This window comes from Salmo salar, chromosome ssa27 (genome assembly GCF_905237065.1).
Source record: "Salmo salar chromosome ssa27, Ssal_v3.1, whole genome shotgun sequence".
NCBI classification, from domain to species: domain Eukaryota; kingdom Metazoa; phylum Chordata; class Actinopteri; order Salmoniformes; family Salmonidae; genus Salmo; species Salmo salar.
In genome coordinates, this window is record NC_059468.1 from 37489255 (window position 1) to 37507500 (window position 18246).

At 42.3% G+C, this 18246-nt stretch overlaps 1 protein-coding gene and 1 long non-coding RNA gene across 3 annotated transcripts; both read right to left on the reverse strand.

Moving 5' to 3' along the window:
- Positions 1–7827: 7827 nt before the first annotated feature.
- LOC123730974 (uncharacterized) lies at positions 7828–10844 on the reverse strand. The gene is made up of 2 exons (XR_006762471.1): positions 9024–10844; positions 7828–8991 (listed from the first exon to the last, which is right to left on the reverse strand). It is a non-coding gene; the product is annotated as an uncharacterized lncRNA (long non-coding RNA).
- Positions 10845–11340: 496 nt separating this feature from the next.
- LOC106589042 (CCN family member 2-like) lies at positions 11341–16405 on the reverse strand. 2 transcript variants are annotated; one of them, XM_014178704.2, is made up of 5 exons: positions 16215–16405; positions 14010–14226; positions 13489–13740; positions 12948–13204; positions 11341–11765 (listed from the first exon to the last, which is right to left on the reverse strand). In XM_014178704.2, the coding sequence occupies exons 1-5, from the start codon at positions 16266–16268 to the stop codon at positions 11460–11462; spliced, it is 1086 nt and encodes a 361-aa protein (XP_014034179.1). In that variant the 5' UTR covers positions 16269–16405; the 3' UTR covers positions 11341–11459. The 2 variants fall into 2 exon arrangements, with proteins under 2 accessions (XP_014034179.1, XP_014034180.1); XM_014178705.2 differs by having other exon boundaries at positions 11345–11765; positions 12948–13162.
- Positions 16406–18246: the final 1841 nt, after the last annotated feature.

Below are 18246 nucleotides of genomic sequence, written 5' to 3' on the forward strand. Positions count from 1 at the left end.
CCTGAACTCAACCCCATCGAACACCTTTGTGATGAATTGGAAGGCTGACTGTGAGCCAGGCCTAATCGCCTAACATCAGTGCCCCACCTCACTAATGCTCTTGTGGCTGAATGGAAGCTAGTCCCAGCAGCAATGTTCCAACATCTAGTGGAAAGCCTTCCCCAGAAGAGTGGAGGCTGTTATAGAAGCAAAGGGGAGGATCAACTCCATATTTATGCCCATGATTTTGGAATGAGATGTTCGACAAGCAGGTGTCCACATACTTTTGGCCATGTAGTGTTCTTTGGTACTATATTGGGAAGTAGACTAGAGCAGACCCATAGGTTCTGACTGAACAGACGCTCATTTGAACGCCCCAGGACGGTGCATGTACTTTGTACTGTTATAATTTACGCTATGAAATCCTGCAATTTCATTGGGGCAGTTCCCCCTCATAACAAATAGGAGGCAAAACAATCCAAGCAATGTTGCAAAGCCTATGGAGGCAGAGCTGCTGCTGCTGGCTGTCACTGGGGGGCAGAGTAGTAACTGAACAGCTCGTTTCAAACAATATAGTTTTAAAACAGGAACATGTACACATTTACCCACTTTTAAGAGCATGCTCAAAAAAATAAAGGGAACACTTAAACAACACAATGTAACTCCAAGTCAATCACACTTCTGTGAAATCAAACTGTCCACTTAGGAAGCAACAATTGGCCTTCCCTGTAGCTCAGTTGGTAGAATTTTTAGATAAAAAAATGTATTAAGCCAATAAATGATTGACAATACATTTCACATGCTGTTGTGCAAATGGAAGAGACAACAGGTGGAAATTATAGGCAATTAGCAAGACACCCCCAATAAAGGAGTGGTTCTGCAGGTGGGGACCACAGACCAGTTCCTATGCTTCCTGGCTGATGTTTTGGTCACTTTTGAATGCTGGTGGTGCTTTCACTCTAGTGGTAGCATGAGACGGAGTCTACAACCCACACAAGTGGCTCAGGTAGTGCAGCTCATCCAGGATGGCACATCAATGCGAGCTGTGGCAAGAAGGTTTGCTGTGTCTGTCAGCGTAGTGTCCAGAGCATGGAGGCGCTACCAGGAGACAGGCCAGTACATCAGGAGACGTGGAGGAGGTCGTAGGAGGTCAACAACCCAGCAGCAGGAGCGCTACCTCCGCCTTTGTGCAAGGAGGAGCAGGAGGCGCACTGCCAGAGCCCTGCAAAATGACCTCCAGCAGGCCACAAATGTGCATGTGTCTGCTCAAACGGTCAGAAACAGACTCCATGAGGGTGGTATGAGGGCCCGACGTCCACAGGTGGGGGTTGTGCTTACAGCCCAACACCGTGCAGGACGTTTGGCATTTGCCAGAGAACACCAAGATTGGCAAATTCGCCACGGGCTCTTCACAGATGAAGCAGGTTCACACTGAGCACATGTGACAGACGTGACAGAGTCTGGAGACGCCGTGGAGAACGTTCTGCTGCCTGCAACATCCTCCAGCATGACCGGTTTGGCGGTGGGTCAGTCATGGTGTGGGGTGGCATTTCTTTGAGGGGCCGCACAGCCCTCCATGTGCTCGCCAGAGGTAGCCTGACTGCCATTAGGTACCGAGATGAGATCCTCAGACCCCTTGTGAGACCATATGCTGGTGCGGTTGGCCCTGGGTTCCTCCTAATGCAAACAATGCTAGACCTCATGTGGCTGGAGTGTGTCAGCAGTTCCTGCAAGAGGAAGGCATTGATGCTATGGACTGGCCCGCCCGTTCCCCAGACCTGAATCCAATTGAGCACATCTAGGACATCATGTCTCGCTCCATCCACCAACGCCACGTTGCACCACAGACTGTCCAGGAGTTGGCGGATGCTTTAGTCCAGGTCTGGGAGGAGATCCCTCAGGAGACCATCCGCCACCTCATCAGGAGCATGCCCAGGCGTTGTAGGGAGGTCATACAGGCACGTGGAGGCCACACACACTACTGAGCCTCATTTTGACTTGTTTTAAGGACATTACATCAAAGTTGGATCAGCCTGTAGTGTGGTTTTCCACTTTAATGACTCCAAATCCAGACCTCCATGGGTTGATAAATTATGTAAAGAAAAAAGTATTTAATAAGATTATTTCATTCATTCAGATCTAGGATGTGTTATTTTAGTGTTCCCTTTATTTTTTTGAGCAGTGTATATTAAAAAAACATTTGTGTATATATATGTATATTGTGTATATATATATATGTGTGTGTAATTTGTATACAAATATTAGAGCTTTTTTTTTGCAAAGTTGTTTAGTTTCTGTTGTTGTTGACCAATCACAAGTTGGGCGCTGCCCGTAACGCCTTAATGGGCGGAAGGCAGCTGCCACTGCAACAAAGGCTCCCACACCCACCTCCTGAATTCTCAAATGAGCGAAGACCCGCTGCCTGCCAAATTAAGGAGAGTAGACGCTGACCAAGGATCTTGGGTGCGGAGGAGAGTCGTAATTTCTCATCGTTGTCAGCCTACCACTGGGCCACTAAAGTGCGTTCTCCCTTCTGTGTCCGCCGCAAGGGATTTACGCGAGTGGATCACCAAAAAACTGTCTGGCGGAGCTACCGACTGATGCGAGAGATGCTGGCGTTCGCAGAAACGGACTGCCTGGGAACTACGGCTGCCAACCAGTGTATCTATGCAGCAGCCAGCAAAATGAATAGGCCAATGAGTGTGTGGATACAATATATTACAACCATAAAACCAGTGGTGCGTAATAGCCTATACTTTTGGTCCATAGTAAGTCTATCATAGCTTTGGGACACAACATCGGGAATCTGTGTTAGTCCAACCAACACACATACTGTATGTAGCTAATACACTGACTCCCGATGTGTCCCAAAGCTAGCCTATCATAGATTCCATGCACACGACTGGAAGCATCCTCAGTCAAAAGCGCTTTGTTACCATAGGCAACACCACCTCTGTGTGGGTTATTTATTTCGCATGGCCCTTATAATATGATATATGATCATCATAATTTGGTGGCTGTTTATTTATTTTGTCCTATTTCACACATAAGCCTACAAGTTTGTATTATGTGCATGTGTGAATTTGAAAATTCGTTTTTTGCATATCTCAACACCCCCCCCCGGGAGACATCCTCAGAGAGTGGGGTCACGGCCTGGGTCAGCCATTATAAACCGCAACACTGGAGCAATTCGGGTTGAGTAGCTTTGCACAAGGGCACAACGACAGATTTTTCACATTGTCGACTCCTGGATTCAAACAAGCAACCTTTCGGGAATACTAGCACAACGCTCTGACCGCTAGGCTGTAGATTGTAATATAATATGAAAGATCATTATTCTCATCATGTAGGCCTACACACACACACACACACTGAACAGGACAGATGACACATCCATAGCATGACTAACAAAAGGCGTGCGCTCTCGTGCCAGTGGTGGCTTCCCGGTGGCTATAGCACCGGAAATCTTCTTCACTCCGATGTATTAAAACTCCCATGCACTAGTCCACCTGACTATCTACGGTTAGTCCAACCGACTACCGACTACCTCGGCTTGCCTTGCCTGTAGCCTGCTGACTCCCATTGGTAACTGACAATTCAACACTAAACTATGACAGGAGGAAAGGAAAGCGGACCGACTCAGTGTCAAACACCGACGTATGACAAAACAAAAAATCCATAAAATGACAGTAAAATAGTCACCACATAAAAACGTACCCTGCTAAAATGTGTTCCCCGAGATAACATGTTAAATAATGTTAGTTTCTACACCCACTGCACCACAGCATCAAATTACACGCTAACATTGACTAACGTTGACCAGACGTAGTCCATAGTGTACATCCCAAATGAAACGGCTCCAGAAAGCTCCAGAAGAAAAAAGACTAAACGTATACCGTTGACAACGTTATCGACTAAATGGGTTTACCTGAGAGGATGACAACGTGTTATCTTCGATTTCTTCTTATTATTATATGCCTGTGTAATTTACCATTTAGTGCAGTGGTGGTTTCTTTTCATTTTGGCCTTTCTCACCAACACAGCAGCGGTCCTCTGTCAACAACAACCAAAGAAATAACCGTCACTGTGGAGACCGGAGAGCGGAAAGGGTTCGTTCCGGAGGGCGCGCGACAGCCGTTTACCCGCCTCTGGAAGACGGTGATTGGAGCAAAGCGCGTGATCTCAACCAGGTACCGTGGTAATGTATAGATAACGTTACGCACGGACAACGAACTGGGATAACTGACAGTCAACACCCACTGGCTGGTGTTTTATATATTTGTTGTTGTTGTTGAGTAATGAGTGACTTGTAAGAGTTGGTTGTAAACAGACCAGGCCCTAAGCTAAATCAGCACTTGTTTACGCACCCAACAGGTGCTGTGCTGAGATCAGAGGTGTTATGCACTTTTGCGGGAAAGGTCAAGGGATGGTGGGAAATCTTGATCATTAGGCTGAATAAATATTCATTTTTACATTTACAGTACCAGTCAAAAGTATTAGAACACCTACTCATTCAAGGGTTTTTCTTTATTTGAACTATTTTCTACATTGTAGAATAATAGTGAAGACATCAACACTATGAAATAACACATATGGAATCATGTAGTAACCAAAAAAGTGTTAAACAAATCTAAATATATTTTATATTTCAGATTCTTCAAAGTAGCCACCCTTTGGCTTGATGACAGCTTTGCACACTCTTGGCATTCTCTTAACCAGCTTCATGAGGAATGCTTTTCCAACAGTCTTGAAGGAGTTTCCACATATGCTGAGCACTTGTTGGCTGCTCTTCCATTCACTCTGCGGTCCAACTCATCCCAAACCATCTCATTTGGGTTGAGGGCGGGTGATTGTGGAGGCCAGGTCATCTGATGCAGCACCAACACTCTCCTTCTTGGTCAAATAGCCCTTACACAGCCTGGAGGTGGTGTTTTGGGTCATTGTCCTGTTGAAAAACAAATGGTAGTTCCACTAAGCTCAAACCAGATGGGATGGCGTATCGCTGCAGAATGCTGTGGTAGCCATGCTGGTTAAGTGTGCCTTAAATTCTAAATAAATCACAGACAGTGTCACCAGCAAGGCACCCCCACACCATGACACCTCCTCCTCCATGCTTCACGATGGGAACCACACATGCAGAGATCATCCGTTCACCTACTCTGCGTCTCACAAAGACACAGCGGTTGGAACCAAAACTTTTGAATTTGGACTCATCAGACCAAAGGGAAGATTTCCACCAGTCTAATGTCTAAGCAGCTCTCTTAATATTATTGGTGTGGCTACTGTTGAAGAATCTCAAACATAAAATATATTTTTATTTGTTTAATAATGAATTGGTTACTAAATGATTCCATATATGTTATTTCATAGTTTTGATGTCTTCACTATTCTACAATGTAGAAAATAGTAAAAAATAAAGAAAAAAACATTGAATGAGTAGGTGTGTCCAAACTTTTGACTAGTACTGTATACATTTTAGTAATTTAGCAGACACTCTTATCCAGAGCAACTTAAAGGAGAAATTCGGGTTAAGCGCTTGCTTTGCTCAAGGACAGGTTTTCCCAAACATGGTCCTAGGGCCCTCCCTTGGTGCACGTTTAGTTTTTTCCCCTAGCATTACACAGCTGAGTCAAACAATCAAATCTTGATGATGAGTTGGTTATTTGAATAAATTGTGTAGTGCTAGGGAAAAGTTGTGTAGTTGTGTATTGCAGGACAGAGTTTGGGAAACCATGCTCCATGGCACATCAACAGGTTCGGGGATTCAAACCAGCAACCTTACAGTTACTGGGCCAAAGCTCTTCACTGCTATACTGCTATACTACTAGGACATGCTATATTCATGGTAATCAATAATACTCAAGAGTTACCCCCATTTAAAAATATTGCTTACACTTTATCACATTGTCTTACAAATGTAGGGTATGACGCTATGAACTTTACTTACTGCTGTTTTCTAAATAATAGGATATGCTCAGCTAGAGCTCAGATGTGATCATTTTAACATATTCTACAATGAACATTCTCATAATTGTTTGTGCTTCACCTGCTGATCACCCTTCTAAATAGAATCTCTGTAGAGGTGTATTGGGCTTTCTAGGGAAAGAGGTCCTCTCACCGGATAACATGAGAAGAGGAAACCAAACATGACAAGACTTCCTAACTGTCATGCATGGGTTCATGTGGGGACTCTGTCTGTGCTGGTCAGTCATTCAACAGCCTGCCCTTCCCTTAGGCTCCTGGTGGCATTCGCTTGGCATTTACTGTGTACAAAGTTTTTCATCAATTTAGGCTCAGTCTTTTTTCCTTCTTCTTTGTTTATTCATTCCAGTTTTTCTATTTCGCCATGTTTTTTTTGTGTGTTGCATATTTGGGGACTAATTTTAGAATGCCCACACATCCGCCTACGGGGGGGATGGATACGCTCTCGATCATAGTGCTGAGAAGCATCTCTTCATAACATAACTCTACACATCAGTTTAATAATGATCCCCCACAAATGTGCCTGTTGTAATATCCACCCACGGATAAGGTCAGTGCCTGCTCATAGGGTGCATCCCAAATGGCACTATACTGTATGATGCATTACGTTTCACCAGAGCCCTATGGTTAAAAGTAAAAGTAATCCACCATTTTTGATACACAAAATCGTAATGTTGCTCATTTCCTGTCATGAGCAACATGGCCACCTACCTAAATTGCCATATCTATCTATCTATCTATCTATCTATCTATCTATCTATCTATCTATCTATCTATCTATCTATCTATCTATCTATCTATCTATCTATCTATCTATCTATCTATCTATCTATCTATCTATCTATCTATCTATCTATCTATCTATCTATCTATCTATCTATCTATCTATCTATCTATCTATCTATCTATCTATCTATATATATATATATATATATATATATATATATAAACAATAACAAAACAGCACCAGCTACATTAATACAAACAATAACAGAACCTACATTGTCCTTTCTACACAGTAGTACCAGCTACTACAAATACATTTGATTCCAAACAATAACGAGCTCCAGTCCATCTCATATTACTGTCGTATTACTATCATTTCAGAAAGGTGAACTGATCTCAAATTGAACGAGAGGATGAACATGAGTTGAAGAGAGTAATTGCTTTGTGCTCAATTTCCTAATTCCCCATACCTTCTATTTCTGCCAGGCTGGATTCTGAAGTCCAGGTGCATGAAAGTAGGGCACGCTCTGTCTGGGTGTGTGTGTGTGTGAAAGGACACATGTAAGTAAGCAGAAAAGGTATGAAATATTTAAAACAAACACCTAAAACAATATTCCTTCCCATAAGTACTAGTTCCTGGTTGCAAATGATGCAGTCGACTGTGGACCCCGTCACGTCGACATATCCCATAACACCATACACATGTACACACACAAGCACACAGACGTTCACACACAACCCCATGATCAACCAGACACTGACATGTGTGAGACACCCCCCCCCTTATAGCTAGATATACTAGCTTCCCAGAACTGGCTGGCTGCCAGTGGCTCTGATAAGACGAGGGGTGCTGCAGCAGTAGGCTACTCCATGGTGCGCATCCTAAACACATTTGAGGCTTAATAAGCCTATTTTCATGTGCTCTTTAATGATTAACCCACCACCGCCGTGCTTGATAGACAGCTTCTATTTCTTGACACATCAGTTGTGGGGTACATCAAGTCTTCTTTGGCTTTGACAACAGGGAAATTACCCTCCTCTCTCTAGACCTTCGATTTTAAGAAATGCCTCAGTTTCTATGCAGTCTTTAAACATTAATATTGTTCAACTTACACGGTGAGACTAAAGGATGAAAATAAGTTTATGTATAAAAAATATAATTTCTTTAATTGGATATAGACAAAAGTGCAACAAATAGGAACTCACTTGTATCTTGGCCAGGTGGTTACAGTGAAAAAGAAGTATGATACAGTATAATACAACAACAACCTTCAACATGGTGTTATTGACTAAACATCAACCTTCAACATGGTGTTATTAATTAAACAACAACCTTCAACATGGTGTTATTGATTAAACAACAACAACCTTCAACATGGTGTTATTGATTAAACAACAACAACCTTCAACATGGTGTTATTGATTAAACAACAACCCTTCAACATGGTGTTATTGATTAAACAACAACCTTCAACATGGTGTTATTGATTAAACAACAACCTTCAACATGGTGTTATTGATTAAACAACAACAACCTTCAACATGGTGTTATTGATTAAACAACAACCTTCAACATGGTGTTATTGATTAAACAACAACAACCTTCAACATGGTGTTATTGATTAAACAACAACAACCTTCAACATGGTGTTATTGATTAAACAACAACCTTCAACATGGTGTTATTGATTAAACAACATCAACCTTCAACATGGTGTTATTGATGAAACAACAACAACCTTCAACATGGTGTTATTGATTAAACAACAACCTTCAACATGGTGTTATTGATTAAACAACAAACTTCAACATGGTGTTATTGATTAAACAACAACAACCTTCAACATGGTGTTATTGATTAAACAACAACCTTCAACATGGTGTTATTGATTAAACAACAACCTTCAACATGGTGTTATTAATTAAACAACAACCTTCAACATGGTGTTATTAATTAAACAACATCAACCTTCAACATGGTGTTATTGATTAAACAACAACCTTCAACATGATGTTATTGATTAAACAACAACCTTCAACATGGTGTTATTGATTAAACAACAACCTTCAACATGGTGTTATTGATTAAACAACAACAACCTTCAACATGGTGTTATTGATTAAACAACAACCTTCAACATGGTGTTATTGATTAAACAACAACAACCTTCAACATGGTGTTATTAATTAAACAACAACCTTCAACATGGTGTTATTAATTAAACAACATCAACCTTCAACATGGTGTTATTGATTAAACAACATCAACCTTCAACATGGTGTTATTGATTAAACAACAACAACCTTCAACATGGTGTTATTAATTAAACATCAACCTTCAACATGGTGTTATTGATTAAACAACAACCTTCAACATGGTGTTATTGATTAAACAACAACCTTCAACATGGTGTTATTGATTAAACAACATCAACCTTCAACATGGTGTTATTGATTAAACAACAACCTTCAACATGGTGTTATTGATTAAACAACAACCTTCAACATGGTGTTATTGATTAAACAACATCAACCTTCAACATGGTGTTATTAATTAAACAACAACCCTTCAACATGGTGTTATTAATTAAACAACAACTTCAACATGGTGTTATTGATTAAACAACAACAACCTTCAACATGGTGTTATTGATTAAACAACAACAACCTTCAACATGGTGTTATTGATTAAACAACAACCTTCAACATGGTGTTATTGATTAAACAACAACCTTCAACATGGTGTTATTAATTAAACAACAACAACCTTCAACATGGTGTTATTGATTAAACAACAAACAGGTAATAAATTATAGTACTAAACTGTACACAGTCTTTCAGTATTTACACAAGGTGTTTTTGTTAAAATGCCAAATTTCTTTCTTTCATTCATTCCTTCTTTTATTTTTTAAATAAACAGTAAACAATATTATTGACATTCTTAATTATAATTATATATATTCACTCAATATTATACAGATGTCAAGGCACATACCAGTACTACAATAAATTCAAACAAATTCTGTATTGTTCATCTTTAACATATGAAAAATATATTTTTTAAATGTCATATTCTAAAATGTTATGTCAAGATGTGAAATTTGGTTCAGTAAGTGCCTCTCCGTTCAGTGCGCCCTCAACCTAGGCCAGTGTTTCTCAGGTCCCATCCTCCAGTACCCACAACAATAAATATTTTTGTTGTGGCCCTGGACAAGCACACCTGATTCTACTTGTTAACTAATCATCAAGCCCTTGACAAGTTGAATCAGGTGTTTTGTCCTGGGCTAAAACAACAATGTGCGCTGTTGGGGGTACGGAGTTGGGAGACACTGGCATAGGCTACCTACCTCTCATCTGTACACTACCATATCATTGTTTCTATGGCAATTAAGCAGTGAATATAAATATATTCTTGCCTAACATTGTCTCTAACATTGACCCCTCAGTGCGTCAGATCCACCCTTCAGTATCTCTGTAGACAAACAGGCAGACCAATCAAAGAGCCAGGTGACTTTAGAGCTGCGCATAAAAAAAAAAAAGGTCAAATTAAATAAAAATAAAAAAAACCTAAAGAGTAAATCTCATGCTCTACTTCTTCGTATCTTGAAATCACACATTCTTTTTTTCAGTCTCACAGCCAGGTTGACATGCCTATGGGTAGTAAGGTAGAGACAGGGTCCAGGAATTCAACCAGGTTGACATGCCTATGGGTAGTAGAGTAGAGACAGGGTCCAGGAATTCAACCAGGTTGACATGCCTATGGGTAGTAGAGTAGAGACAGGGTCCAGGAATTCAACCAGGTTGACATGCCTATGGGTAGTAGAGTAGAGACAGGGTCCAGGAATTCAACCAGGTTGACATGCCCATGGGTAGTAGAGTAGAGACAGGGTCCAGGAATTCAACCAGGTTGACATGCCTATGGGTAGTAGAGTAGAGACAGGGTCCAGGAATTCAACCAGGTTGACATGCCTATGGGTAGTAGAGTAGAGACAGGGTCCAGGAATTCAAAGAGCTGCCTATCAGTGTGTGACGGTGGTGGAGGAGTGATGTGAAGGAGTTTTATCAGTGCTTGTGTGTGTGTGTGTGTGTGTGTGTGTGTGTGTGTGTGTGTGTGTGTGTGTGTGTGTGTGTGTGTGTGTGTATATATGTGTGTGTGTGTGTGTGTGTGTGTGTGTGTGTGTGTGTGTGTGTGTGTGTGTGTGTGTGTGTGTGTGTGTGTGTGTGTGTGTGTGTGTGTGTATATGTATGTGTGTGTATATATGTGTGTGTGTGTATATATGTGTGTGTGTGTGTGTGTGTGTGTGTGTGTGTGTGTGTGTGTGTGTGTGTGTGTGTGTGTGTGTGTTTATATATGTGTGTGTGTGTGTGTGTGTGTGTGTGTGTGTGTGTGTGTGTGTGTGTGTGTGTGTGTGTGTATGTGTGTGTGTGTGTGTGTATATGTGTGTGTGTGTGTGTGTGTATGTGTGTGTGTGTGTGTGTGTGTGTGTGTGTGTGTGTGTGTGTGTGTGTGTGTGTGTGTGTGTGTGTGTGTGTGTGTGTGTGTGTGTGTGTGTGTGTGTGTGTGTGTGTGTGTGTGTGTGTGTGTGTATGTGTGTGTGTGTGTGTGTGTATATGTGTGTGTGTGTGTGTGTGTGTGTGTGTGTGTGTGTGTGTGTGTGTGTGTGTGTGTGTGTGTGTGTGTGTGTGTGTGTGTGTGTGTGTGTGTGTGTGTGTGTGTGTATATGTATGTATATGTAATGTTATCTGTGCAGTGCGTATGGCAGCCATGTCGGTTACATATCGTTGTCATAGTCCCCGATCATTCTGCGTGTGTGCGAAGCCAGGAAGATGTCATTGTCTCGTGGACAGTCGTGGTGGCAGGAGCACGTCTTGATGAACATCATCTTGCGTCTGAAGGTGTCTCCCTCGGGGCAGTGGAACTCCACCTCGGCGGTGATGGTGGTGTGGGGCGTGCAACAGCGCCCGTCCGTACACACACCACAAAACTTGGGCTTGTAGATCCTGCTGCTGCTGCAGCCTGACAGAGAGAAACGAATTCCGCGTGGGGACTTAGGGGTCCGTACGCACTTCTTCCCCCTCTGTGGAACGGAGACGAATGGTGGTTAGTTCAGGATGAGAACAACTTGTTACATTGTCTACCAGGTTAAGGGCAGCTTGGCTTTAACCTTTACACCTTGAGTGAACGATAAGGAGCCAAAGACATGCTATGTTCCTGTACTGCACTACACATGGAAGTACACAGAAGCAATAAAACTGGCCTTCTTTAGACTAGTTGAGTATCAGCATTTGTGGATTCTATTACAGGCTCAAAAAGGCCAGAAACAAAGACATTTCTTCTGAAACTCGTCAGTCTATTCTTGTTCTGAGAAATGAAGGCTATTCCATGCGAGAAATTGCCAAGAAACTGAAGATCTCGTACAATGCTGTGTACTACTCCGTTCACAGAACAGCACAAACTGGCTCTAACCATAATAGAAAGAGGAGTGGGAGGCCCCGGTGCACAACTGAGCAAGAGGACAAGTACAATGTCTGTTTTGAAAGTTATGCTGATTACAACTCTAAATATTAACATACTCAGAACCCAAGGCCAGCATCCCTGAGTCACCTCTTCACTGTTGACGTTGAGACTGGTATTTTTAGGGTACTATTTAATGAAGCTGCCAGTTGAGGACTTGAGAGGCGTCTGTTTCTCAAACTAGACACTCTATTGTACTTGTCCCCTTGCTCAGTTTTTCACCGGGGCCTCCTACTCCTCTTTCTATTCTGGTTAGAGCCAGAGAAAAATAACATGTGATGTCATGTTATGTAATTCTATGTCATACTTATGTAATATGCTATGTAATACACTATATAATACGTTCCTCTATATGTTGTTATACTATATAATACATTCCTCTATATGTTGTTATACTATATAATACATTCCTCTATATGTTGTTATACTATATAATACATTCCTCTATATGTTATTATACTATATAATACATTCCTCTATATGTTATTATACTATATAATACATTCCTCTATATGTTATTATACTATATAATACATTCCTCTATATGTTGTTATACTATATAATACATTCCTCTATATGTTGTTATACTATATAATACATTCCTCTATATGTTGTTATACTATATAATACATTCCTCTATATGTTGTTATACTATATAATACATTCCTCTATATGTTGTTATACTATATAATACATTCCTCTATATGTTGTTATACTATATAATGGTATTAGTCCATGTACCCACCTTGATGTCCTTCTCTTGCTCCACGTGGCAGGACCGGATCATACAGACACGAGTCTGTCTCTCCAGCTGGCACCGCTCGTTGTCATTGGTGGCGCGGGACGACACGCCCATGCCGCAGGTGGCCGAGCACTCGTCCCATTTGGTGGTCTGGACGATGCAGTTCTCCCTGGGGCTCTCCGCCGGGACCGGCCCGTGGGCTGACTCCTCTCTGTAGACTGACAGAGGGGAAGAAGAGACCAAGGGGTGAATTTCAGATCCTGAGAGAAGAGGAGGGGAGAGGGAAAGGTGAACAGTGGTGAAAAAGAGAGGAGGAGAGGGAGAGTCGGTTAGTTTGAACGAGAGAGAGAGAAAGCGACAGACAGACAGACAGACAGACAGACAGACAGACAGACAGACAGACAGACAGACAGACAGACAGACAGACAGACAGACAGACAGACAGACAGACAGACAGACAGACAGACAGACAGACAGACAGACAGACAGACAGACAGACAGACAGACAAAGGAAGAGTTCCAGTTTGTAGGAGGTTAGACTCACCAGCCATGGCTGACTGATAAGGGTTGTCCTGAGGACTCTGATCACACACCCACTCCTCACAGCACTTCCCAGGGATCTGGATGCGGTGTGGGTATGGGCAATCTGGAGAGGCCAGCAGCACGCTGTTGGCACAGGTTGGTACGCAGCCAATCTCTCCGTTCATACAGACACACTGGTGCTTGCAGCTGGGCTGAAAGGTCTCTCCACTGCGGTAGATGACCCCTCCCAGGTCACACGTCTGGCCTTCCTGGGCTGAAACACAGAGGTGGAGACGCCATTTTAGATTTCATATTTCAAAGGCTTTACATTATATTGTTCAAACTCATGTAAATACCTATTGGAAATTGCTTAGCCCAGAGATTGCCCACTTTGGATAATGAGAACCAAAGCCGTTGCAAAGTCTAAACAAAATATGTAGCAATCTCTGCAATAGGCTAGCCAAGAAGTGTTCATAGTCTCCATAGAGATCTTAAAGCCATGCCACCCTTTTCTTTAATAGTTGACAGGAGAATTCAACTCACCCATGCAGATGCCGTGCTCAGTGTCACTCAGCATTGCATAATCACAGTAAAGCTCCTTGTGGTGGTCACATGGCTCCAGGAGGGTACAGGGCTCACCGGCTTGTCTGGCACACACCTTACAGCAACCACAGCCATCCAGAACCAGGCTGGTACCAAACGGGCATGGAGGGGGGTCCGACGGGCAATCACAGGGATCGGAACAGTCCTGGGCCATTGTCTATAGACAGAAGAAAACGACAGTCAGAAATGCTTTAGAAAATGTATAGGATAATGTTAAACAAAAAATAAAAAAAGTCAGAAAAGCTAAAGAAAAATGTATAGGATAGTGTGGATAAAATGTCTGATATCAGGATTCGTCTCCAGGGAAAATGTTCAGATCCAGTAATGCAATGAGGTAGGTCTGTACCAGGGGAGGACGGCTCATAGTAATGGACGGAACGGAGCAAATGGAATGGCATCAAACACATGGAAACCATGGAAGCCATGTGTTTGATGTATTTGATAGCATTCCACTGATTCCGCTCCAGCCATTACTATGAGCCGTCCTCCCCAATTAAGGTGCCACCAACCTCCTGCGGTCTGTACTGTGTGTCAAAGAAGCAGAGAATGTTGTAAGAGGCTACTTCGCGATTTTTTTGTAACACCTCACGTGTAATACATCGTACTGCCACTAGATGGAGACACTTAACTCGATGTAGGCAAATCAATTCTAGCAGACTTTTCTATGGGGAGAGTTTTCTATGGAGAGTGATGGACACTGCTATTACATACAGCCTTACCTTTGTACAAATATTAAAAATATATATATATAAAAAGAGACTTGTAAGAATGTAAGAGGAAATCAATATAGGCTACTCAAATGCTGTCAAATCTTCACGTTTTATTCTAAGAACGGATGTTTAAAACATTTGAGTTATAAAGAATTAGCAGAACCTGGATTAACTCAGTCATTAACAATTTTATTAGTGGGAAAAAAAAGCTATTTGGCACTTCATTTTAGACCCGATGTCCAACTAGGAGCCTATAACTACTGTTTTTATTCTGTATCTCAGTACTCACATGATGTTCGCTTTAGTAGCAATGAGTAAGACACCCAAGAACATAGCCCATTTGAGTCCAATAATTTAGTAATTTATTAACAGTGACACCCAAATAAAACAACACTACTTTGTCATCACATACGATTGTTTACAGCGCTGCTGTAGGCTGCTTTACAGAGCTGCTGTAGGCTACTTTACAGAGCTGCTGTAGGCTACTTTACAGAGCTGCTGTAGGCTACTTTACAGAGCTGCTGTAGGCTACTTTACAGAGCTGCTGGGCTACTTTAGAGAGCTGCTGTAGGCTACTTTACAGAGCTGCTGTAGGCTACTTTAGAGAGCTGCTGTAGACTACTTTACAGAACTGCTGGGCTACTTTAGAGAGCTGCTGTAGGCTACTTTACAGAGCTGCTTTAGGCTACTTTACAGAGCTGCTGTAGGCTACTTTACAGAGCTGCTGTAGGCTACTTTACAGAGCTGCTGTAGGCTACTTTAGAGAGCTGCTGTAGACTACTTTACAGAACTGCTGGGCTACTTTAGAGAGCTGCTGTAGGCTACTTTACAGAGCTGCTGGGCTACTTTAGAGAGCTGCTGTAGGCTACTTTAGAGAGCTGCTGGAGGCTACTTTACAGAGCTGCTGTAGGCTACTTTAGAGAGCTGCTGTAGGCTGCTTTACAGAGCTGCTGGGCTACTTTAGAGAGCTGCTGTAGGCTACTTTACAGAACTGCTGTAGGCTACTTTAGAGAGCTGCTGTAGGCTACTTTAGAGAGCTGCTGTAGCCTACTTTACAGAGCTGCTGTAGGCTACTTTACAGAACTGCTGTAGGCTACTTTAGAGAGCTGCTGTAGGCTGCTTTACAGAGCTGCTGTAGGCTGCTTTACAGAGCTGCACTGAGACCACACACCCATGTGATGTTTTAGCCGCTATAAGTGCACAATGCATTCCCATAAGTTGTACTTTAAATTTACATTTTACATAACTAAATAATACATATCAATGAAGACAACACAAAACATATAACAATAGCCGGGTGAATGAAAGAAAGAATAAGCTATTATTACATCAAATGCAAAGTTGTGACAAAGTTACACAAATGTATATACATCAAAATCCCACACTTTATTGATATATGTATTGATATATGATTATATGACATGTAAAAACATACCGAGCTGATGATGAGCAGAAGAAGACTAATTCTGGTGATAATTCCCTCAGACATTGTTGCCTCGTTTATTTCAACAGCGTGCGCGCAACTCAGTCCAACACGTTTGTTTTCGTTCAGCGTGACAGACACACAGACGGGAGTTTCCTCTCACTCGGGTAGTTGTTCGTTGACTCGCTGCAGGGCTCCAGGGGCTAGCTAGACTGAGGCATGGACGAGAGGAACCCTACTTTTAAATACTCCGCGAGGCGGGGTGTAGCCCAGGAAACAAGAGTTATGCCACGCGACCCAAAGGGGTCAAAATATTCACATTCCAGATGGCTTTCTTTTTCCTAATTCCTGAGAGGAGAGGTGTTTTTACAGACAGGCATCCCCCTTCATCAACCTACTGTCCTGCCAAGTGGGAGTTTTTTTTATGTACTAAAGCAGGAACTGACAAGGATGTTTGTGAGTTTAATTTGACATGGACTAAAGGAGAACATTGTTCATGTTGGCCACCATTCAGACCAAAATAGCTTACATCAGGAACATGGGTACAGTGATTATGAAGTTGGAATTAAAATGCATTGGTATTGGGGAAAGATTTATAGTGTTAAGTAATAACCAGGGGTAATAACACAATAAAGATTGCATCCCATGAGGGCTAAACAGTAGTGTACTACTTTATGTAGGTAATAGGGTGCCATTTGGGAAGCAATCAAAGTATGAACGTGGTTCAACATGATATGAACCTTAAATAACACCCTGAGGCCAGCCTAATAGTAACTGTCAACAGGTGATTACAGGTGGTTACAGGTGATTACAGGTGATTACAGGTGATTACAGGTGGTTACAGGTGACTATAGGTGACTACACGTGATTACAGGTGGTTACAGGTGACTACAGGTGACTACAGGTGATTACAGGTGACTACAGGTGTTTACAGGTGACTACAGGTGATTACAGGTGACTACAGGTGGTTACAGGTGACTACAGGTGACTACAGGTGATTACAGGTGACTACAGGTGATTACAGGTGACTACAGGTGATTACATGTGATTACAGGTGACTACAGATGATTACAGGTGACTACAGGTGATTACAGGTGACTACAGGTGATTACAGGTGACTACAGGTGATTACAGGTGACTACAGGTGGTTACAGGTGACTACAGGTGACTACAGGTGACTACAGGTGGTTACAGGTGGTTGCAGGTGACTACAGGTGACTGCAGGTGATTACAGGTGACTACAGGTGACTACAGGTGGTTACAGGTGACTATAGGTGATTACAGGTGACTGCAGGTGACTACAGGTGACTACAGGTGATTACAGGTGGTTACAGGTGGTTACAGGTGATTACAGGTGGTGACAGGTGACTACAGGTGATTACAGGTGATTACAGGTGGTTACAGGTGATTACAGGTGGTTACAGGTGGTTACAGGTGACTACAGGTGATTACAGGTGATTACAGGTGATACAGGTGATTACAGGTGATACAGGTGGTTACAGGTGGTTACAGGTGATTACAGGTGGATTACAGGTGACTACAGGTGGTTACAGATGATTACAGGTGATTACAGGTGGTTACAGGTGACTACAGGTGATTACAGGGGGTTACAGGTGATACAGGTGATTACAGGTGACTACAGGTGACTACAGGTGATTACAGGTGATTACAGGTGATACAGGTGGTTACAGGTGATTACAGGTGATTACAGGTGACTACAGGTGACTACAGGTGATTACAGGTGATTACCGGTGATTACAGGTGGTTACAGATGGTTACAGGTGATTACAGGTGGTGACAGGTGGTTACAGGTGATTACAGGTGACTACAGGTGATTACAGGTGATACAGGTGGTTACAGGTGATACAGGTGGTTACAGGTGACTACAGGTGATTACAGGTGACTACAGGTGACTACAGGTGATTACAGGTGATTACAGGTGATACAGGTGGTTACAGGTGGTTACAGGTGATTACAGGTGGTTACAGGTGACTAAGGGGACTACAGGTGACTACAGGTGATTACAGGTGACTACAGGTGGTTA

Bases quoted from the DNA above. Each gene is read 5' to 3' on its own strand.
- LOC106589042 (XM_014178704.2), bottom strand. From the start codon at position 16,268: ATGTCTGAGGGAATTATCACCAGAATTAGTCTTCTTCTGCTCATCATC. The intron at 14,227-16,214 runs GTATGTTTTTAC...TTCTGTCTATAG, and splicing joins TTCTGCTCATCATCAGCTCG to ACAATGGCCCAGGACTGTTC. The intron at 11,766-12,947 runs GTGGGTACATGG...TCCGTTCCACAG, and splicing joins AGCAAGAGAAGGACATCAAG to AGGGGGAAGAAGTGCGTACG.